This window comes from Fusarium phalaenopsidis, assembly GCF_050370095.1.
Source record: "Fusarium phalaenopsidis strain FUZ10S chromosome Unknown contig_32332, whole genome shotgun sequence".
In the NCBI taxonomy this organism is placed as follows: domain Eukaryota; kingdom Fungi; phylum Ascomycota; class Sordariomycetes; order Hypocreales; family Nectriaceae; genus Fusarium; species Fusarium phalaenopsidis.
In genome coordinates, this window is record NW_028145391.1 from 2,115,723 (window position 1) to 2,137,812 (window position 22,090).

The 22,090-nt window shown below is 53.2% G+C and overlaps 4 protein-coding genes across 4 annotated transcripts; 3 read left to right on the forward strand and 1 right to left on the reverse strand.

Annotated features, from left to right (window-relative positions):
* Positions 1-484: 484 nt before the first annotated feature.
* On the forward strand, positions 485-6,183 carry LRP88_13657 (cohesin-loading factor complex subunit SCC2 domain-containing protein; the record flags this gene model as incomplete). The annotated part of the gene is made up of 3 exons (XM_083250015.1): positions 485-632; positions 684-867; positions 918-6,183. 3 exons carry the CDS (start codon positions 485-487, stop codon positions 6,181-6,183), a joined length of 5,598 nt encoding a protein of 1,865 aa, XP_083094349.1.
* A 1,393-nt stretch (positions 6,184-7,576) lies between these two features.
* Positions 7,577-9,395, forward strand: LRP88_13658 (Sodium/calcium exchanger protein-domain-containing protein; the record flags this gene model as incomplete). The annotated part of the gene is made up of 2 exons (XM_083250016.1): positions 7,577-9,317; positions 9,370-9,395. 2 exons carry the CDS (start codon positions 7,577-7,579, stop codon positions 9,393-9,395), a joined length of 1,767 nt encoding a protein of 588 aa, XP_083094350.1.
* A 447-nt stretch (positions 9,396-9,842) lies between these two features.
* On the reverse strand, positions 9,843-15,419 carry LRP88_13659 (GTPase-activating protein IML1; the record flags this gene model as incomplete). The annotated part of the gene is made up of 2 exons (XM_083250017.1): positions 9,843-14,831; positions 14,883-15,419. 2 exons carry the CDS (start codon positions 15,417-15,419, stop codon positions 9,843-9,845), a joined length of 5,526 nt encoding a protein of 1,841 aa, XP_083094351.1.
* Positions 15,420-19,388: 3,969 nt separating this feature from the next.
* Positions 19,389-20,586, forward strand: LRP88_13660 (cation efflux protein; the record flags this gene model as incomplete). Its single annotated transcript, XM_083250018.1, has 7 exons — positions 19,389-19,437; positions 19,488-19,537; positions 19,587-19,631; positions 19,688-19,838; positions 19,903-19,983; positions 20,050-20,183; positions 20,236-20,586. The coding sequence occupies 7 exons, from the start codon at positions 19,389-19,391 to the stop codon at positions 20,584-20,586; spliced, it is 861 nt and encodes a 286-aa protein (XP_083094352.1).
* Between the last annotated feature and the right edge of the window lie 1,504 nt (positions 20,587-22,090).

A 22,090-nucleotide genomic window follows, 5' to 3' on the forward strand; every position in this document is an offset into this window, starting at 1 on the left:
ATTTCGGGGAGCGCAAGATGGACGAAGAAGGGCGGACAAATTTGGAGACAAAAATTGGCTTGGCCATCATAGGCTCAAACGGAGCTGGGAGGGTCTCTCGGAAAAACTGATAACGACAAGGCGACGGATGGCGCGCAACGGAACAAACGCCGACTGGTCCCGTGCCTGGCGCACGGGCCACTATCTGTCAATCAACATCTAAGGAAAGCTCGCGAGGCTGTTGCTTCCCAGGCTTCAACCTCGCCGGCTACTTTTATTCAACGGGTCAACAATGCTTTGACCGACATTCATTTGCACAAACCACGACCCGGGGCAGCACCTCACTCGAATGAACAATCCTGAAGTCTGCTTCAACAATTTCGCGCCCTGCAGCGCATATCTCCAATTCGCCCCGACCTACCCATCGATGCAGCGTCATCCGTTTGCTTCTTCCCTGCGAACTATGTGATGATTCGCCTTCCCGAGCCGTGCGAGGATGAACAATATGCAGCCAAATAGCCATGGCGGCCCCCAAAATGGGCTGTTTGCCCATCAGGGGACTACGAACCCCAATCCTTCCATCTCGCGCCCATTCACGCTACAGGAGTCGCTTCCTTATTCACCACAGACCTCGACTATCCCATTCATTTCCGGTTAGCCACCACAACATCATCCTTGAGCGAACTCCTTCTCACTTTGTGCAGATATAATCCCCGATCCGACTCTGGGCTCAGGCTCTGTCTCGTTGCCCTTATCCGACTTGTTCCAAGCCCAAGAGTTCAACACCTTGAACAGAGAGATCGCTGGGCAGCCCCATATGCCGCGAAACGTCAAGCAAGTCGTCGACCATGTTCTGCAGGACATCAAGCCAGGCCAGAGAACTCGCTAGTAAGGGAACAACTGCCGCGCATTTTGATATCTATGCTGACTATGAACAGCAAGTTTTGCGCCGTCTCGAGAACGTCCTCAGCTCCGCCAACCGGCAAGGGTCTGATCGATGACCTGTCGCCGATTTCGAAGACGATCGTTGAGAAAGTAGGCATAGGATCCTATTACAAAGCGTCAAAGTCGACCGTACCCGAATCGAAGCAACCGAATGGACACCCGAAAGCTCACCCGACCCCCAAACTGCCTCATACCTCACTTAACGCGCCGACTACTCCTCAATCCTCGCACCCGGCTCAAAACTCTCAGGCCCATAGGTCCAACTCCGTTAGGATCGAGGTTGCCATACCGTCTAAGAGACAGTTCGATCCATCCGCGTACGTTGATGTCAGCAACCTCACCCAGCAAGAGGTTCCTGCTCCTATTCAGTCGCAACATCTGCATCAAGCACAACAGTACCCGCAGCAGATGCAAACGCAACCACAGCTGTCGGCCAAACCACTTCAGCCCACCCCTGAAGCTGGCCAGAACCCAGCATTCCGTATCGAACTTCCCGTCGCGAATATCAACCGTGATGAGTATCTCGAAGTGGAGGAGCGACCAGACGATCCACATCGTCTATCGGCGCGGAAAGGAAACCAACAAGAGTACTCCGACAGCCAAGATTTGATTGGCGAGAGTCTTGACCAGCGTCAACGGAGCGAGGCGGCATTGGACACGCTCGACAAGCTTGTCCGTTCAATCTTCACCTCGGTGCATAGAGTGCTTTCGATGGAACCCGGCTATGATCATATCGTCTCGGTGTCTCAAGATCAAGAGGTCGCTATGACCGCCTCTACGCAACAGAAGATGCATGGTGCAATTCAAAAGACCATCTCTCTGAGATGCTTTGACCGCGTTCCGGTCGAGCATTTGATGCAGATCATGAAGCTGAGTGAAGCGAGCTTAAAGCAGGTCGAAGACTGGGAAATGCGAGTTGACGATAGTTGGTCCGAAGAAGAGGTCAACACCTGGGTGCAACAGCTTGCAGACGTGGAGACGATGTTGAAGTCAGCTCGAACATGCCTTCGCATCCTCTCGGGGGGTAGAGACGACAAGCAACTCTACTCGGAGACCGTCATTCAACGAAGTGTCGACATTTTCAGAAAGGTCACAGAAGACATTGTGATGCTGTTGGTGGAGCTCCGTCCATCTGGCTCTGCTGCAACTGCCTTCAAGGCCTTTTCCAAGAACAAGAAGCCCATTGCGACCATCTTCTTGGGTTGCCAGAAGCTCTTCGCCTTGCTGGCAGAGCTCGTCACAAAGATTGAGCTTTCAGACACCGTCATCAATTCGCTCGAGTTCACTGCATCGCGACTTATCTTTATGGACAACGCCTATTTCGAAAAGGATTCCGTTGTTGGTGTTCAGAAATTCGACGGACTCCGCTCCGTGGCGATGGACATGCTCTGCCAAATCTTTCTGATCAAGCCCCAACAGCGCCAAGGCATCATTGACGAGATTCTTACTTCTCTCGAGAAGTTGCCAGTCGGTAAGCAGAGTGCTCGGCAGTTTAAGCTTTCTGATGGAGGCAGCATTCAGCCAGTCTCGGCTCTGATCATGAGATTGGTTCAAGCCAGCTCGGGACGGGTAAATAACAGCAACGAGCGCAATCGCAACAAGTTGATGCAAAACATCAATGGCGAGGAAGAGGAAGACGACGACGACGAGAATCTTCCTCCTGAAAGCAAACGCTTCGTGTCCTCGATTAAGAGTGAGGAGCAAGGCGCGAGACAGCATGCGGTCTCTATTAAAGATCTCGAGACTTCGGTTGCTCCGCTCCTGGACACTGCGCAGCGCAATGCAAGCTACGTGATCAACTTTATGGTTTCGCGTGCCATCAGCTCTACCAAGTCAGGCGATTCCCCCTATCGAAACTTGCTTGATCTCTTTGTCGAGGACTTCACCACCTGCCTCGACCTGCCTGATTGGCCGTCAGCTGAGCTTCTTCTTCGTCTTTTGGTATTCATGATGGTGCAGCAATTTGAAGGCCCAAAAACGGCAGCCCCAGCAAAGAATATGGCTTTGGAGTTGTTGGGTGGCTGCAGTGCCGCAATCTCTCGACTTCGATCTCACGTCAAGAGATTGGTAAGCTCTTCCGAAGGCAATGACGCGGATGACCTATCTCGCTATCTTGCCGATCTTGCGACTCAAGCCAGGGAGCAGAGGACCCGGGTGGAGCAAGTTGTCGCTTGGGCCGGTCCCTATCGAGCAACCCTCGAATCCCTTCAGGGTCGGTGCCACGATGATCCTCACCTACTGAGTGCCATCTCGTTTCTGGTTACAGGTTGGGCATCCCAGGTTCACAACGGTTACGACTCATACCAAGAGAGCGACGATGAGCGAGATGAGGAACTCGGGCGCCTGGGATTCAGACTGAGAATGATGATCGAGGATCGTCGCTGGCTTGTCAACGAGTACACCTTCAAGTCTGTCTCAGCGAATCAGGCCAAGCTCGCCTACTCGATCATTTTGCTACGATCGCCATTCTGCGAGGCCTATGACAAGATCCTCAACATTCTACTCCGTTCGATGGGAACTGATCAAGCCACAGTGCGGAGCAAGAGTTTGAAGAGTGTCAATCAGGTGCTCGAGACAGATCCGTCAATCCTGGACGTCAATTCAAACGTTCTCAACAAGATTTTGGAGTGCGCTGGCGACACGTCAACACAAGTTCGAGACTCTGCCCTCGGCTTGCTTGGCAACTGCATGACCATGCGGCCTGCCCTTGAAGACGCTTTGACAGAGGTAGTTGTCAACCGCTTTCAAGACTCCGGCGTCGGTGTGAGGAAGCGCGCCATGAAGCTTGCCCGTGATATCTACCTTCGCAATCACAGCAGGGCTCTACGAAGCTTGATTGCAAACGGCTTGCTCCGCCGAGTGCACGATCCTGATGAAAGCGTGTGCGATCTTGCCCGTCAAGTTATCGAAGAGGTTTGGTTTGCCCCCTTCTATCGAGACGATGGGACCGCTGTCTACCAGACCTCGCTCACCGAGCACGTGTCCCTCGTGATACAGACAGTCAACTCGGGAATGCTGTCTGAGACACTCGACAAGGTCTTTAGGTCTATTCTCAGACCAAAGGACAAATCTCTACAGGGACCATTCTCTGTCTGCTCCAAACTCGTGGCCAACATGTTTGGACTCATTGACAACCTCGACTCGGACGATTCCACCGTCCCCTCTGGACGTGATGCGCTGAACGTGCTTACGATCTTTGCTAATGCGGACCCCAAGCTCTTCAACTTTGAACAAATCCGCCTCCTGAAGCCACATCTGGCAAGCTTCGCCAAGCCCGAGGAGTTGACCGCTTTCCGAAGTGTGACAGTTATCTATCGGCGAGTGCTTCCCACACTCTCGACTGTCCATTCCGACTTTCTGCTGGAAGTTCGCAAGTTGTTGCTGGGTGCGGTCGGCAAACTCAACTTGCGGGCACCCCTGGATGATTTGATCGCCTGCACCTTGGTCGTCTGCGAGTTGCTCAACGTGTTTGAGCCCCTGGCAAATGCCATGGCATCTAGTCTTGCGGGACTGCAACGTCTGCGCAGCATGGGCAAGTTGGATGAAAAAACCAGCCTATATCTCAACGCATACTGCCTCGTCATTGGCATGATTGCAAAGCACTGCGACCTAGACAACTGCCCGGGACCGTTCAAGAAGAAATTCCCTAAATGGCCGGGGGGCTCAGTCGCAAGACTGGCTATCGACACACTGGCACCGTTCACCGCCCCTTCGCAGCCTCTGGACAGCCGCAGACCAGCCCTCGACGCCATCGGGCTGGCTTGTCAGTCCTGGCCCCGCAACTATGTCATCCCCAAGGTCTATACGGCGTTCCAGCAGGTCTTTGACGAGCAGGTACCCAGCCTTGAGAATGCGATCCTGAGATCATTCAGAGAATTCCTCATTATCGAGGAGAAGCGGTCCGAGACGGCAGGACAAGCTCCATCAGGCAAGAAGAAGGAGTTGACTGTCATGGGAGGAACCAGCTATGATGATGTGGCCAGTGCCACTACGCAGAGATTCTTGAAGGACATCACGCGCATTGCGCTCTCAAGCCAGGATGAACATGCGTTTCTCGCTATGGAGGTCCTGGGAAGCATCAACCGACAGGGTTTGACTCATCCCAAGGAAACCGGCGTGACCCTGATAACGCTCGAAACGTCTTCGAATCGCAAGATTGCCGAGTTGGCGTGGGAAGAGCACCGGTCTCTACATGAGAAACACGAGACAGTGCTGGAACGAGAATATGTCAAGGCAGTCCAGTCCGCCTTTGCTTACCAGCGAGATGTTGTTGGAGAGCCGCATGGCGCTACCACGAACCCATTCCAGTCCAAGTTGCACTACTTGATGGAAACGCTCAAGATAAGCAAGATGAAGAACCGCCAGCGCTTCTTGGACAAGCTCTGCGGACAGGTGGACTTTGAACTGGCCAAACTGGACATGTCAGGCGACATCCCAACGCAGATGGTCTATGCACGATTCATCATTGAGAATCTGGCATACTTCGAGTACCAAACGATGGGAGAGCTGCAGACCACGGTCAACGCGATGGAGAAGATCCTAACCAGCACGGGTGCCCCGGTGGCTCAAGCCATTGAGTCGGAAGTGTTCAACGTCCGGATGGATGTCGACCAGCCGCCGGTGGCTCCAGATGGACCCCCTGGGTTTTCTACAGCGGATTCCATTTCGGTCTCGGCACCTGTTGACGGCCAGCCATCAGTTGCACCAGCGCCAGCATTTGCGTTGACAGTCGAGCCAGCCCGTCTTCGACAGCTTACAACAGCGGCAATTATCCTGTTGTCTATGTGGGAGGTGCGAACATTTATTCGTCGCCTTTTCGGCATGGGCCTCAAGCGACAGGACACCAAGGTCAAGGCACTGGCCAAAGATCTGAACAAGTCTCCAGTCAAGGTGCAAGGTGTGCATGGAGACAAGGTCTGGGACGAGATCGAATCTCTGATGAAGGGCCTCCAGGACCAAGAGCACATGATCAAAACATGCTCGGCGTTTGTGGAGCTCCTCAACGTTGACAAAGACCTGAAGGTGGCAGAAGACGCTGGCGAGATGGACCTGGAGCCGGCGACGCCCAGCGCGGATGAGGACGAGGAGGGCGATGTGATGGCGGATAGAGGACGTAAGCGGAAGGGCGGGTCGACACCAGGAGGACGCAAGAAACGGGCGCGGTCGAGCTCACAGCCTCGAAAACGGGGCCGACCTCGAAAGAACCGAGAGAGCGTCGAGCACGATGTTGAAGCGGACCTTGACGGGGACTGGTTTTAAAGAACGAGGCGCAAGGCATTCGGCATGGGATACTAGGGCATGGCATTATTTGGGCTGATTTTCTGAGCGGTGCATCGGACGGAGATGTGATGGAGAGGCGTTCTTACAGCGGCCTGGACTGACTCTGCAGCAGGCGAGAGAATTTAGCACGCAAGCATGGACGGTACAGTGGCTTTGCAGGGATGACGAGGTCGGGAATACACCATTGGGGTCTGGAGGGATCTTGAACTGGAATCAAGCAGTCAAGTCAAGGGAGAATGGGCGTTTTCGGAGCTCAACAGGGATTTGCGATTTGATGATACCTGAGCTCATATCCACGGATCATGTAGCTCACCTTTTTGAGGCCAAGTTAACGGGAAGCGATGAAAAGTGTGTACCATGTATTTACTTAAGCTTAAGAGGCACACGACCAAAGATGGTTTAGACTGAGTGAAGCTTGAATCCAGCGTGAGGTCAAATGACGGTCATTTCTTTGTTGGAGAAGACGGGGAAGAGGGGAGACGTTGGCGATGGGAATAAGACACGGGCGTTGGATGGGCATAAGGAGGATAAGATGCATAAAATTCATAAAAGTGACGTTCTAGAGCCTAAAGGAGATCGCCAAGAAATGAGCAGCAGATCTCTCGGCATTTCTTGGCCGTCTTGGCATTCAAACTTGCAGGGATCAGGCATGTCAAGGAGCCATCCCCAGTCAGGGCCCCAGCAACGACTGCAAATCACTTGATGGGCTTTAGTCGAGACGATGATGAGCTTTCCCCTAGGCGCTCTCGCTTCGCTGACCGCAGTGAGAGACCAGCTGGCAGTGCATCATGGCCGTCGTCAGCAGTTCGCAATTGATTCCAGCAAAGAATCATGGCGCAGTGTCGATAGAGGCCGCGAAGCGCCCTAGACCAGACTCGATTCAGGGAAAAGATTCAAGGCAGGAGGAGGCCTCTGGGACTCGTGGCATCCAATGAAGGGGAGGCAACCTGTTACATCCTTGACGTGTTAATTAGCCACTCGCCAGGGAAATAAGGGAGGGACCCGTGGGTGACCTCATTTATATGTATCAACAAAAAACCTGGCTTTTGACTTGGCTTGAAGGCGTCGAAAAGAATTCAAAAAGGGTGCCCCAGTTCTTGGCTCTTGGCTCTTGACTCTTGGCATTGGAACCGAAAGCAACATATCCTCTTTTTTTTTGGGCCAGAATCCCCAAGAACAAGTCTTGGCGATGTCTTCATGTAAGGACCCTGAATCATGGTTCCAGTTTTCCTAGCACCGAACTTTCATCCTTTTACACTTGCACCTTCCATCCTTCCTTCGATCGACACCCACTCGCTCCCTCTTCCTCCTCCATCACGCATCATCCACCTGTCGTCTGTTCCTTTAACTAATCTTCTCGCCCTCCGCGTCAATGGTCACAGTCAATCACTTCAACATTAAGCGCCAGGCGCACACGCTCAGCCGTAGCAGCACCGACCAATCTTGGAATCCTTTCCGTCATGTCGCCTGGGATCGTCGAGAACGCGCTCTCTCGGACGCCGGCCGTCTCGAGCAACAGCAGAACAATGACAATCTAGGCGAGAAGTTGGCACACGCCAGTACAGAGCCTGGACGCAGCGGGCCTGCGAGGGAATGGTCTACAGCGGAGACCATGGCCGAGACGAAGCGGAGCAGAGAAGGAGACGATGCTGACAGGGAGAGGCTAAGCGGAAGCTCTCCTGTTGATGACATTCCCGTCTCTCAGCGCTCCCTCGTAGGGGACGGCAGCCTGCGAAACAGAAAACCCGAAGACTCTCGAGGAGCCATTGATGACAGCGCGAACAACAATGCTGACTACCAGGAGAGGAAAAAGAGGCTCCAGAAGCAAGAGTCTAACAAGCTCTTCCGCAATGTCCAACCCAAGGAGCCCTTTACCGTCGCGAACCAGCTCCAGCGCACCTTTCTCAACTCGTGGATCAACATCCTCCTCGTCGCTGCCCCCGTCGGTATCGCCCTCAACTACGTCCACAGCGTCAACCGCATCGCCGTCTTCGTCGTCAACTTTATCGCTATCATCCCCCTTGCCGCTATCCTCAGCTTCGCTACCGAAGAGATTGCTCTGCGAACCGGTGAGGTTCTGGGTGGTCTGATCAATGCCACGTTTGGCAACGCCGTCGAGCTCATCGTTGCTATCCTCGCGCTTGTGGACGGAAAGGTCATCATCGTGCAGACCTCGCTCGTCGGCTCTATCCTCTCGAACCTGCTGCTTGTCATGGGCTTCTGCTTCTTCTTTGGTGGTTTGAGGAGACAGCAGCAATACTTCAACGAGACGGTGGCTCAGACAGCGGCTTCGCTGCTTGCCCTCGCTGTCGCGTCTGTCATTGTCCCTACCGTCTTTGACTGGGCCAGCGAGACCCCCGTGAAGGCCGTTGCTGATCTCTCCCGCGGCACTGCCGTTATTCTGCTTATTGTCTACGGCGCCTATCTCATCTTCCAGCTCAAGACGCACCAGAGTGTTTTCGCCGAGGAGAGCCAAAAGGTTGCTGCGAAGCCCTGGTCTCGCAGTGGTCCCGCCTCAAGCGGTATCCGTCAGGGGCTTATGGTCCCCGGCGCCTTGGTCGGTGGCGGCATGGCTGGTCGCGATGAGAACGAGCGCCTGACCGAGATGATCATGAACCCTGAGAGACTGGAGGGTGAGGAGGACGAAGAAGAGGAGCCGCAGTTGCACTTCTGGGTCGCCGTGGCTACGCTCACCTTTGCTACCGTCCTGATCGCCCTGTGCGCTGAATTCATGGTGGACTCGATCGACGCCGTGACAAAGGATGGTGGTGTCTCGGAGGAGTTTGTCGGCCTGATCCTCCTCCCCATTGTCGGAAACGCTGCCGAGCACGCCACGGCCGTGACTGTGGCCATCAAGGACAAGATGGACCTGGCCATTGGTGTTGCTGTTGGTTCGAGCATGCAGGTTGCCCTGTTCCTGATCCCACTGCTGGTCATCATTGGATGGGGCATGGGCGAGGAGAGCATGAACCTCAGCTTTGACTTGTTCCAGGTCGCTGTCATGTTTGTGGCTGTGTTGCTCACCAACTATCTCATTGCCGATGGAAAGAGTCATTGGCTAGAGGGCTGGTTGCTGATCTGCCTCTATGCCATTATCGCAACCTGTTCATGGTGTAAGTCCAACCCGTCCAGTTTGAGTTGTCCCGATTGCTAACAAGAATCTAGGGTATCCCACCCACTCTGATGAATAAATCTCTTTTATTTTTTTGCATCTTCTCGAAGAGCCGATACATATTCATATACATATACATACCCCTTGGTATCGAACCAAGTTCACCAACATATACGTTCAGAATAGTCTCTTTTAGTAAGAATATGGAGCAGTCCTTACACGGCGTCATTTGTATACAGTATCAAGAGTCTGGGAATTGGAGTTTGGAGGTTTCAATAAATTACACCAACTTGAGTTTACGCATGCTTCAAGACCATTGACGCCAAGTGACAAGAATGAGGATTCTATGTATCCTGAATACACTACCTAGACAAAAGTACATGCTGATATCTACATGGCGGCTTCATCTACATGGAAAGCAAAGGACCCTGCCCTCTCAAGCCAAGCCATTCATAAACATTATCGCAAGGTCCAACTGACATACAAACGTCGCTAATTTTTCATGATTATATCCTGCCGAGTAGGCTTATCGCCCGCTCAGACTCGATCCGCTGTCATACTGCACGCTGCTCCTTCGCAAAAAGGACATGGGACTATTAAGGCGCTTGGTGGGTGCGCCATCGTTGCCCCCGAGTACGCCGGGCGGCAGGCCGAGGGTCGGGATGCTGGCTTCAGGCACAGCTTCGAGCACGGTAGGCACGGCGGCAGTGGCGGGCGTGCCTTGGACTGCCTGGTTCTTCTCCATAGCCTCACGGTAAAACGCCTCGAGGGCGGCGGCGTCATGGCAGAACTCCTCGATCTCCATCTTGATGAGCTCCGGGTCCGGGGCCGAGACCGGGACCGCCTTGGTCGGCTGGTCCACGGGCTTGAGCGCCGGAGAGTGATAGTAGTGAGCCGGTTTGAGCAAGGGGGACGCCATGGTTGTCGACTCAGGGATGCCGTAGGCGCTGTAAGGGCCAAACGCCGACATGCGGCCTCCTCCACGTTCAACCAAGGGGTCAGCGGCCCGGATCTCCTTGTCTCGTGGGTTTGCGGGTCGGTTGCTGTATAGACGGTTCGCCAAGAACAGCAAGTCGCCCTCATCGGTGATCTCAGCTAGGAGCGTGCCGCTCCGGTGGATGTACTGACTGTACTTGAAGTCGGGCTTGCCCCAAGAGTAGCTCACATCGACGTTGCCAGGGAAGTTGGATCCCGCCTCCATGTCGAGGACGAAGTCGAACTTCTTGAGGATGGCCGTCTGGTAAAAGTGCCTAGTCGGAGAGGTTGTCGGACCAAGAGAGTTGGGGTCAAAGTACGTCTCGGGCTTCTGGTCTGGAGGATGCGCTGCCAACTTGAGACAAAAGGGTCTCCGGAAAGGATTAGTTTCCATGATGGTGCATGCCTCCTTGATGGGCACCTCGACAAGACGTAGGCCGTATTGGCTAGCCTCTCGAGCCCAGCTCTCGACTGCGTCCTCAACTAGCTTCGTCGTCACATTCATCCAGTCTATTCGGATGTGGTAGCAACTGTCTGGATTGTGAAGACGGTCATAGTGGAGATCGATCCTCTCAGGTCTGAATGATCGTTTGCGATGATCCACGTCGTACTTGATGACCTTGCTTAACACGACTTTAGGCCGTTTGCCGTTGTGAGACAGAGGTAGAGTCGGCGTGGTTGATGTCGACGCAGGGGAGCCCTCCTCATGAATCGAGGTTGGACGAGCTGACATCAAAGCCCGAGGCGAATCTCGGTTTGTAGGCTCAAGGATCGGCGTGGGGGGAACTCCAGCCCTTCTTGTGTTGAACCATCCCGTATGGGCCTTGGCAAACTCGCTGGCGATCTGGTAAAAGTAGTTGCCGTCACGGAACTGGTGTCTCTTCTCGACGTGGACGAATATGCCCTTGTCCTTCTCGCTCTTCTGCGTACCAGCCTTGGCATCGTCCGTCGCCATCAGGGCGTTGCCTAGAGCCTCGGCATCTTCTCGAGTCTCAAGGTCCTCAAAGTTGTCGAGCAGCCACGTCACCATGTCGGAGCCGATGAAGCAGGCATAGTGAAGACGGAGATGCCATCTTCGATTCTGCAACCTGACGCCTCCATTCTCGACCGGCTGCTGCATGGCTTCAGCAAGCGCAGACAAGTTCAAGTTAGACTTCTTGAAACGTTCCTTGCTCGATACAAGCTGTCCCTTGCGACTGATACCGTCGAGGCCTTCAAAGAGAGGAAGGGTCTCGAGCTCGGCGGCAATGACAACCGAGGGATCCTCGGTCTTGTAGACAATGTCCAGGGGATTGGGATCCCGCTTACGACGATGGCCAACTGAATGATACCGCCGCTCGGATGGAGGAATGTAGCGATACTTCTGCCAAGACTGTGCGAGACGCTTGATTCCCTCGATACGGACCTCCTCGGCATTGTCTCCGCCTTGTGTCTTGGGCAATGGGACGTCCTTGCGCGACACAGGAATGAGGACGAACCTTGCACGCCAGAAGCGCAAGCTATCCATCATCTCATCATGATGGCCAGCAATGTACGAATCAATCATGTTCCAGTTGCGCTCTGGTCGGGGTGTGAGGATGTCGATCTCTCGTGCTTCGTAGGAATCGTCCAGCAGAGTTCGGATGGCGGGCTTGTAGATTGGCGAGAAGCCCTGACAGGTGATGGATGTGTCTATTGGCTTCCGCATAAAGATGTTGACCTCCACCTCTGTGCCATTCACGCATGAGAGCTGATGGATGGTGTTGCCAACTGACATGAAGATGCTGGTGCCATCTTCCAGGCGCTGATCCCGAGAGAAGATGTCACCAATCTTGATGAGGTTCTGTCCAAAAGCCCGTGCAACTGCTGGGCCAACCACGACCTGGAAGCCTTGAGTGAATCGCAGACTGATGAGCTCTTGGATAAACTCTTGACGCGTCTTGGGCTCCTCGGCCAGATCATCATCGGCATTTTGGTCGAGAGTATACGGGTGTCGATGATACTCCGTGTCGAACTGAGCCTTTGAGGGAAAGTATTCAGTCGTCAACGGCACAGAGGCAGGACAGCAGAGGGCCTTCCATTTCTGGACCTTCATCTGGCTGATCTGAGGATACACGTGCTGCCATCTGCTGTACAAGATGCTATCGTCAATCAGGAGACTCTCTGGGTTGGATGGGTTCAACAGCGTTAACCAAGGGGTGATGGCTGTAGTAGGAGACAGAGTAGTCGGCAGATCCAAGACAGCACCGGCGCGTAGCTTGTTGGTATAGACCTTCTGGGCATCATCAGCTCGTAGGGCGTCCGAAAACCTCAGATCACGATCATCTTCCCTCTTCTGATGCCGGTTGTTGAAAGGTGAGGAGATCATCATGGAGGAGGCAGTCCTCAGTTGTGTTGCAGCAGTGTCGAGGATACCAGAGTTGTTCCTCTTCAGAATAGGGATACTCGGCGTCATTGGCACTCCCTCAATGATAGTGTCAGGTGCATCCAGCCGATACTTTTGCGTAGACAATGTCGAAGTCTGGCTTGTAATAGTCTGAGGCGAGCTGGGACGCAGCTCTGGGCGCATACGAGGTGTTGATGGTTGCCTCGTCTCTGCGGACGAGGTGCCAGAGGCATTGACGGTTTCAGCTTTGATCTCTGCAATCACAGCTTTAGGGGCAGCGATACCAAATCCCCGTTGACCAAGGCTGATCTGCCGCATCAACTTTGGTTGCTTCGCCACCGTTGTTGGCTTGGAAGCTTTGGGAGTTGGCTCGGCTTTCTTGATGGCTGCAGGGGATGGTTTGTCGGCGTCGACCATATTCATCGACAGTTTTCTTGTCGAGGGACCTAGTACGGCTGGCTTCTTCTCAGGTAAAGAGGTCCCATAGAGCCCCGAGTCCTCAGCTAGCTGTCTTCTTGTCATCTCATCCAAATCCTTGGCGTGGCGTGACGAATGATGGTGCCTTCGGCTGCTCGAAATCTTGGCTCTGTAATCATCAAATTCCTGAAGCTGCTTCCACAGAGACTTCTCGCCAGGCCGTGCCAGTCTGTCTGGGACAAAACGTTGGAAGCCGTACACATAATCAAATAGGGCCTCGGGAGCACGCTTGTTGGGGATGTAGACGGTGTCGTTGATGCCCGTCTGACGGAACTTTTGCGCCGATGGTGGCTCTGTGATGTTGGCAGGAAAATGAGTGTCGACCTGCAGAGGTGTCGTCTCGATCTCATTAGTCTCGAGAATGCTTCTCATTTGCAAAGCATACATGCGGCACCGGATATTGAACTCGTCTTCATCATCTTGTTCAACTTTGTTGGACACTGATAGAGCGATGCCCTCGTAGGACAAGGCTTCATCAGACGCTCCGGTCCAGAAAGAAACATGCAGCCATTGAGGCAGGGCATAGCACCATTCATCGCTCGTCGCCATGGACATGAGAGGATCAGGGCGGCGGGAAAGACTCAAGCTCTTAGACGGGGAGAAGGATTCTGCCAGGGACTGATAACTGCCGATGACGGGCGTAGGGTGATTTGGCGTACTGTCACGGCTATGAAACGATCTTGACAGGCCAGAATGGGGGTGGTGGCCGTGCTCCTCAGAATACTGCGGGTTACGATACTTGAAGAGAGGCACCGAGTGCAAAGGCATCTTGGGCATGCAGATCAAATCGATGCCGATACCGTTGCCAACCAACGCCTCAGTCGTCCTTCGTAGAGTTTCGTAGTCGACTTCAAAAACACCAGGTCCAGGACTGATGATTACAATAGAAATGCCTGTCCTGGTGAGATCTCTGTCGATGTGGTCGTGTGCGAACTGGGACGAGGCCAAGTTGATCGCTTCCAGGAGGTTGCCATACATCGAAAAGGTCGACTCTGCTTTGACTCTTGTTGAAGGAGTGTCTCTGGGGATCGTATGTGACCCCTCGATCTCTGCTTGTGCGACGAGCTTGTGGTGATGTAGACTAATGTCTCGACGGAAAAAGTTGAACTCCATCTTCAACTGGTGCAGAATCTTTGTCCACTCTCCGCTGCTCATCTCGCTCACAACCACGCGATAGAAGTCCTTGTACGGCCGACGGGGTCCTGAGGGCTGAATGCCCGTGTAGTAGTCTCCTTCGAGGTTGTCAAACTCGGCCGTCAATCCGGTATCGTACTCTACGCGCGCGAAGAGCACGATACTGACCAGATGCTTTGCCTTCAGCATCGCCCACCTCTTGAACAGCGCTGGCAGAAAGCCGTTGACAACTTTGTTGAACATGATGGCACCGGAGCTTTCCGAGTCAAACTCCCACATTTCCCTGGCCATTTGGATGAAGAGCACGTATCTGGCTGATTCACTCCGGAAGATTGGTCGTGTGTCACGAGTGAAGAAGGCAGAATGCGTTCTCCGGCCGTCGACATAAATGGCGGTAATCTGAGCCTTGATAGTGCCCATGAACAAGATGGATTGGCCTTTGTAGACGGTTCTCCCCGTCAACTCCCCGACCGTCATTCTCCAAATGTCCGATCTCGACAAGTATTGGTCCTTGAACGATAGTTCAACGTGAGAAGCCTCAGTAGCTGGGTTCTTGGCGTCAACCTTTCGCTTCTAGTTAGCACTGTGTAGTCAATCAGGAGATGTGCTTCGTACCACCGTCAGGAGAACCTGGGAGCCCTTCTTCATCCCAAATGCATCCGCGATGTGCTTCAAGACATAGACCTCCACGTCGTGCTGCCGTGCCTTCATATCTTTGGGCATATCTTTTGCGACAAAGACGTATTTGAAGCCAGCGCTATCTCCGTTCTGACATGTCGATCCTCCTTTGGCACCAGAATTCTGGTCCTGGCTCTGCTTGCTGCTAGAACCATGCCCGGTGGAAGGCTTTCGCGCGTCATCCTTGACCGTCGAGATGCACATCAACGTGCCAGGTCTAATATCGCCGCCAACGAGGTCGAAGTTGAGCAGGACTTCATCCTTGGCGTACCCCTCATTAACCGTGACCGTACATCGACGTTCTAGCCTCGTGCGCTTCTCTTCCTTGATGGTGGAATGTGTCGAAACGCTTGTGGGCGAGGTCAAGGGCTCGGTATGGGTGCGGTCTAAGCTGGACTTGCTGAATTGTCGAAGATGACTCCAATGCGGTCCCTTGCGCGGGACCGGATTCCTCGTGCTGCCATTTCGGGACATGGGGTCGGGTGGTCGCTTTCTACTTGGGTGGGTTCGACAGGAAGGGGTACGATCCCGTTGCTCGCATGTTGGTCGCGGAAGATTGGCTCGGTCGACGAAGCCGATCGCGGGGCTGATAGATAATGCAGAGTTGTCCAAGTCGCAAGTGGATATCGTCGGCACTGCATCTGCATCAGAGGCGATCGCGAGCTGAGGTCGCCTGTCGCGGCAGAATCGAGCTTGAAGGATGGGGCATCTTCACCGCCTTCCATATTTGGTAGCTACCTTGTGGCGCCATCATCAGAAAGCCATTACTGTGAAAGATGATTGGTGCGTCTAGTTGACCTTGAATAGCTGAATATCAAGTCGGCGTCAAAGGTTCCTGGGAAGCCATGTGAGTAATGTGATTCGGATTGAGGTTTATCGTCAGTCTTGTTTGTCTGTGCCTTTATGCCTGAGGTCACCTGACTCCAACCCGACGCGGTCAGACGTGCTTTGCTTGTGCAGGCAGCCAACTCATCAAATCCTCAAAGTGGCGTCTCCGAGGTGTTCTCCTCACAGGGTCTTGGCCAGAGATGACTAGGAAAGTCCAGTAGCTGGGCCCGAGTGGCTAGCGATTAGGGAAATGTTGTTGTCATCTTCCTGTAGCCGAGCCTGCTTGCTGGAATTGGCCCAAAATGATCCGACTGCCGAGCTGGGCAGGCTCTCTCTTTCGAAATTCGGACACTCAAGGGACCAGTCAAACTCCTCGAGGTCGAAATCGAGAAATTTTTGTGTGTAGGCTACCGATTGAGTGTTCTCATGGCTCTTTCAGTGAGGTGAGACTGGCTTTGCTGTGGACGAGTGTGGATGAAGATGGGAAGTCAACGCAATCGATGCCTGTCAAGGCACATGGGGCGGGTTCTAGCAAATTGACCTCACTAAGTAACAGACAAATCAGACTACCCTTAGCAAATCCTCTTCTGCAGGTAGTATCATAATGATAGGATTTCAACCTTAAATTGGGCCAAAAAGGGCATAAAGTAGAGCAGAGACTTTACAAAGTCCCTTTTAAATCATTCATCTCCTTTTTATCGTGGCACCAGTGTTTCGGTCACGGACACAATAGATATTAAATATACATCAAGTCTGTATGCACATATTGGCCCTCTGAAAGTACATCAGAAGCTTTAACTATCTGCTGAAGCAGTTACTCTTTGTGTGTTGCGACTTCCATCGTTCTTATCGCGAGACATAGCAAGGCCATAACGGTCGGCATGACCACATGGCTATGTCCCTTATTGAATTGGTTGCTGGGCCATAAAGTTTCAGTGCTAATGCTTGAGGTGTACGTTCGTTGAATTGCGGCTTCCCAGGCTGTTCAATGTTGATGAAAGTTTTCCAATGCTTGAGCATCAGTCACACTCTTCTCCCGCATCCCTCACAATCGCAGAGTCCATCCTTTGCTTCTCCCATAATACAATTGTTAGCGGTCAAAATGGATCCATTCAAAAAGTTGCCCCAAGATCTTCGTTTCAACATCCTCGTCTCGCTAGACAGCCTTGCAGAAGTTGTGGTGGCTGCCCAGGCATCTCGAGCTCTCCTTCAGCAGCTTCGGGAGTCCAGGGCGTCAATCGTACACCGACACGTCCTCAGAGATGGCGATCTCAACGGAAACGTCTTGCAAGACGCCTTGGCCATTCTCAAGTTCCCAAGGCCAGATGCTACAGCGACTACTGTTGATGCACAGCAAAGAGTGGCTGCCATCCATGACCACCTTCGCAAGTGGGGTGCCAAAGAATTTTCGGATCCCTTTTATCCAGATACACGCGACATTCCTACAATGCTCGACCTGTATACTTTGTGTCGCCAGATGTGGCTCTACATTGGAGATTATCTCCAAAGCGACCAGTCGTTATCTTCCACGGGCCTATCGTCGACTCCCATGGTCTCACCCTCACTTCTCTTGCAATTCAACTCAGATACTTCTACAACCAGACGTTAACCAGTTTGACGAGGCTTCTCTTGGGCATGCTGATCGTCGGAAAATACTTCAGGCGCTCCTCAGATACGAACTTCTATGCAAGATTTATGGTCCGGTCGGTGGCAACCCAGACAACCAACATGATGAATAGTATGATCGTTATGTATTGGCCGGGGGATATCCGCTTGATGCGTATCCATTTGATGAGAAGGACCCTTTTCGCTACTGGGATTGGTACATCCTATACAGATACGAGAAAAGGGACCCAGATGAAACCGCGCTACGGTTGCTCCCGTGTGTTCGCGAATACGTCCTCGCCATGTATGGCGCTCTCATTGCGGATCAGGTACGGGCTCCCGTTCCTGTCGCTGGAGAGTATCAAGAGTACGAGAACGCGCCCTCGAATGGCATGGGAAGATTCCCCGACTGCAGTCCCGACAACGAATCTGAAGACCTCCATCATTTGGGTGATCCTGGCTGGAGCGATCGGGTAGTGTCTCTGATGGCGACAGCCGGCTTTGATCTTCTCACCACAACTCTCACATCCAGTAGCGACGAGTTTGTCAGGTTTCTTGTCAATTTCAATAAGGAGGTACTTCAAAGACCTCCTCGCATCGACGCGACCAACATCAACCCTCCCCTCTCCCCCAACAACTTCAGGAGACGTTGGATATCATGGCATTGCAACGCCTACATTCGTCTTAACCGTCAGCGTGCATGGCCTCTTTTTAGTGACGCGCACCAGTATTCTCAGATTCCTTCAGTTGACGAGTACAGGAGGATTTACGGCCCTGGACCTCGTGGGACCGGTTGGGGATTGAAAGCGGACCGCACCAAGAATGAATTGATAGCCCATGGCCAAGGTACAATGGCATATTCTTCGCTTATACCCAAGCTGGTGCCGTTCTGGGAGTAACGTGTTGCACGAGAGGTTGTCTAATATCGTACGCCAAGATGGAGTAGGGTAGGCGTGACACCAAGCCTCATAGCCAGGGAGGGGAAAGAACCTGATATAGCTTCACAGAGAAGGATTCACGAGTATCTCAGCTTATTAATCGGTCAAAAGGACTCCATTAGTCTCTTCATCAAGATCCTGCGCCAAAATGCTGTGTGACGTGGTCCACGTTGGACCAGAGCCCTACATCTGGACCTTGATGTTACATGGCAATTAGACACTGACCTACATCTGCCGGCTGTCACTTGGGTAATTGCCACTGAACCGTAGTAATGGAGCATCTTTCAAGTATCACAACGAGATCTAGCTGTCACGCCTCGTCACCAGTCAGTGAGTGACCAGTTCGCCCCCTTATATACGGAGTCACCGTCATGGCGAACATCCATGGTTCAACATCCCCAATACACGGACGAACCGCTACCTTGATGGCCTGGCGATTGGGAAACACTAAACTCCGGGGTTCCTGCACGGCATGCCAAATTCGGACAGAAATAGGTGTCACCGTCACCGTCACCGTCGCTCGGTTCGGCAAATGCGACGGCATCGTCCCGGCCGGCTAGCGACATGTCCTGCCCGACAACAACCCTGATAAACATATTTGTCCCTTCGCGTCTCGCCCTCCGACTCTGCTGCTCGTGAAGAGGTCAATATGATGCTACAAAGTTCATTGCCCGTATTCACTCTGCCATTGCTTCCGCTCTATACCAAATCACCGTCGTTTGCGATCTCGAGCCGATGGGGGATGCTTCGCTTGGATTCCATGATTCCTCGCGTAAGACTTAGTCCTCGTACGCGCACCGGTCAGGCCATCAGACTCATTCTGAGGCCGTGGTTGCTTAAAAGGCCAGGAGCGAGGCTTTCTTCAGGTGCGATTCTCGTGAGGCAGAAGCAGCCCCTTACCAGCTGTTACTTCCATACGAATATTCCCAATATTTCCAATATCAAAAGTAATCAACACCGAAATCAACATATCGGAACTTAATATATCACAACCAAATCAACCTACCTACTGGCTATACTATCACTAAGACCTCAGGGGTTGGTCATGAAAGTCTCTCGAAAGCATCGGCTTATGGCCACGATATGCATCGCTTTCTCATTCTTTGTCGCAGAACTGGCTGGTCTGTTAAACCAACACATTCCCAGATCCCCTGACTGACAAACCTGATAGTCGGCTTTTATACACGCTCTCTCGCTCTAGTCGCTGATGCCTTCCACTATGTACGCAACTCAACAGACAAAGTAGAGGCACAGATACTGACGAAACTAGCTTTCCGACTTGATAGGCATCATAGTTGCCCTGGTTGCATTACTGGTTCGTTGATGTCTACTACCAACCCGAATGGAAACATACAACTAAGGCAAGTATAGATACAAGAACGACCTGAGCCAGCACCGCAAGAGTACACGTATGGGTGGCAGCGGGCTACTCTACTGGGCGCCTTCTTCAACGGCGTCTTCCTCGTGGCGCTGAGCGTCAGTATCCTGGTGCAGGCCGTTGAGCGATTCATCGATCTCACCCGTGAGTCACCCCTTATCAAGCATGCATGCATGGCATGAGACAAAGATGAGGCTGACAAGACTAGACGTGCAGAACCCTCAGCTCATCCTGATAGTCGGAAGTGTCGGGTTGGCTCTCAACATGTTGGTCTTGAGTTTCCTCCACGGTGAGAGAACAACGCCCCGCCCCCATCTTGAGAGATACGCTTGAGTTGCTGACCTCGAGGTTTCAGAACACGACCATGAGCACGGCGGACAGGGACATGGGCACGAAGAACAGCATTGCCATCCTCATGGGCGACTCCATGAGGTTCCTGCGACGCTGGCTAACGATGCAGCTAGCAGGACCGAGGCGCGCTTGACGCCGGTGCGTATTCTCTTGGCACACTTTATGAGTTGTCAACTGCTAACTATAGTAGAGCACGAGTAGCCATCACGAGCACAAGCACACATCCGTGGCGGTGATGTCGCCGGGCAGAGATCTTGGCATGATGGGGGTCTTTATCCACATCCTGGGAGACGCTGTCAACAACCTTGGTGTCATCATAGCAGCCCTAATCATCTGGAAGGTCGAGGGGGAAGGCCGATACTACGCCGATCCTGCAGTCGGAGTCTTTATCGCAGTCATGATCTTCCTCTCGGCGATTCCATTGGTCAGGAACAGCGGCGCCATTCTGCTGCAGATTGCACCTGGTGGAATCAGCCTCGAAGATGTCAAGCATGACATTGAAAAGGTAGGTCGACGGGAAGAGTTGCTTGGTCAGAACTGACAGAGTCCAGATCCCAGGGATCGAGTCGGTTCACGAGTTGCACATCTGGCGTTTAGACCAACACAAATCCATCGCATCCGCCCATATAGTCGTTGACGGTAGAACCGTCAAGGGTTTCTCGGACAAGGCGAGGATCATCATGGAGTGCCTCCACGCGTACGGCATTCACTCGGCAACCCTGCAGCCAGAGGTACTGGCTGGGCCCCCCGTGACCATGACCGACGGCGCAACAGATACTCAGGCAACGGCGATCGACGCAAGCCTGGACACCTTGAGACGTCGACAGCAACGAGGCGAGGAGGAGTGCCAGCTGATTTGCGGCGAGCTGTGCGAGGGGTTGAGGTGCTGTGCGCCGGTACAGCTGCAGTGATCGACGGTTTCGTCGTTGCTCGCTCTTAACCCTTCGCCCTCGGATGAAGAGCTGAGACGAGGGCGAGAGGGGTTTGAGGGTCACCAGAGAGGGGCACAAGCTCTGAGTCGCTGGCTTCTGAGCTGTATCCTTGGCTCTGGTGTTGCTATTCGGCCATGGGGCCGTATGTCCGCGCTAAGGGAACAGGAAGATCCCTGAACATGTTGCGAGACTGGTGAACGCGTATCTTTTTGCCATCGAGCAGAATGGGATATGATGATTTCGATTTAGCGAGCATGGGTTTCTTAGTACTGTAGTGGGTGGCTGAGGTCGGGAGGGATGAGTGTTCATAGAGCTACAGCGAGTGATAGACACTAATACGGGGTATGCCGGCATGGACGCCAGTAGGTAGTAGCACACTGTACCTGGCCAAGGGCTGGGTGACAATAAAAAGGATGCGCGTCTCTGCTCCGTAAGCTGACCGTGACCTCCGATGTCTCTCTCCCACAAGCCTTGGCGGCTGTGACCAAGATGAAGCCCGGCGCCAGAGGGATGCGCCTTTAGATCCTTGGCGCTTGAGCCAGAGAGCCAGCCTCACGATGGCATATGCGGAAATCGCACCACTCTGCTGGAACCCTTGAAGATGCGGCGACATGCTAACCTCAAGAGGGCAAGTCGGTGAGCCACGCATCCAGAGATCTCGAGGCCAGCCATCATCAGAGCATTCTCATGCTGGGTGAGGAACATGGTTGCCGGCATTGAGGGCAAGTCTCCCCATCAGCGAGGTGCTGGCGTTACATTGCTCAGACTCCCACAGTCTCGAGTGTAGCGGGAACCCATCCCAGAGGTCCGGCTGGACATGGGGACGGTCGAGACCTTTTGATGGATGCTGTCAGAGGGAGACTGGTCGGCTTGGAGCCGAAAGATGGAGGTCAGCTGGTCAAACGGCGAGTCGGCCGAGGGACGGGCCGCGCACAACTACGTTAGTTGGTCCAATGATGAGGAGCATGAAACAAGACCGACTTGACGAGCGAGAGCAATGAACACTATGTCAATACTATGCCATACACGCTCGTGACACTGTCAAGGTGAGGTGCTTTTGAGTTGCAATATGGGCTCATCAGAGGAGCACTGATGAAGCTTCACCATCCACAG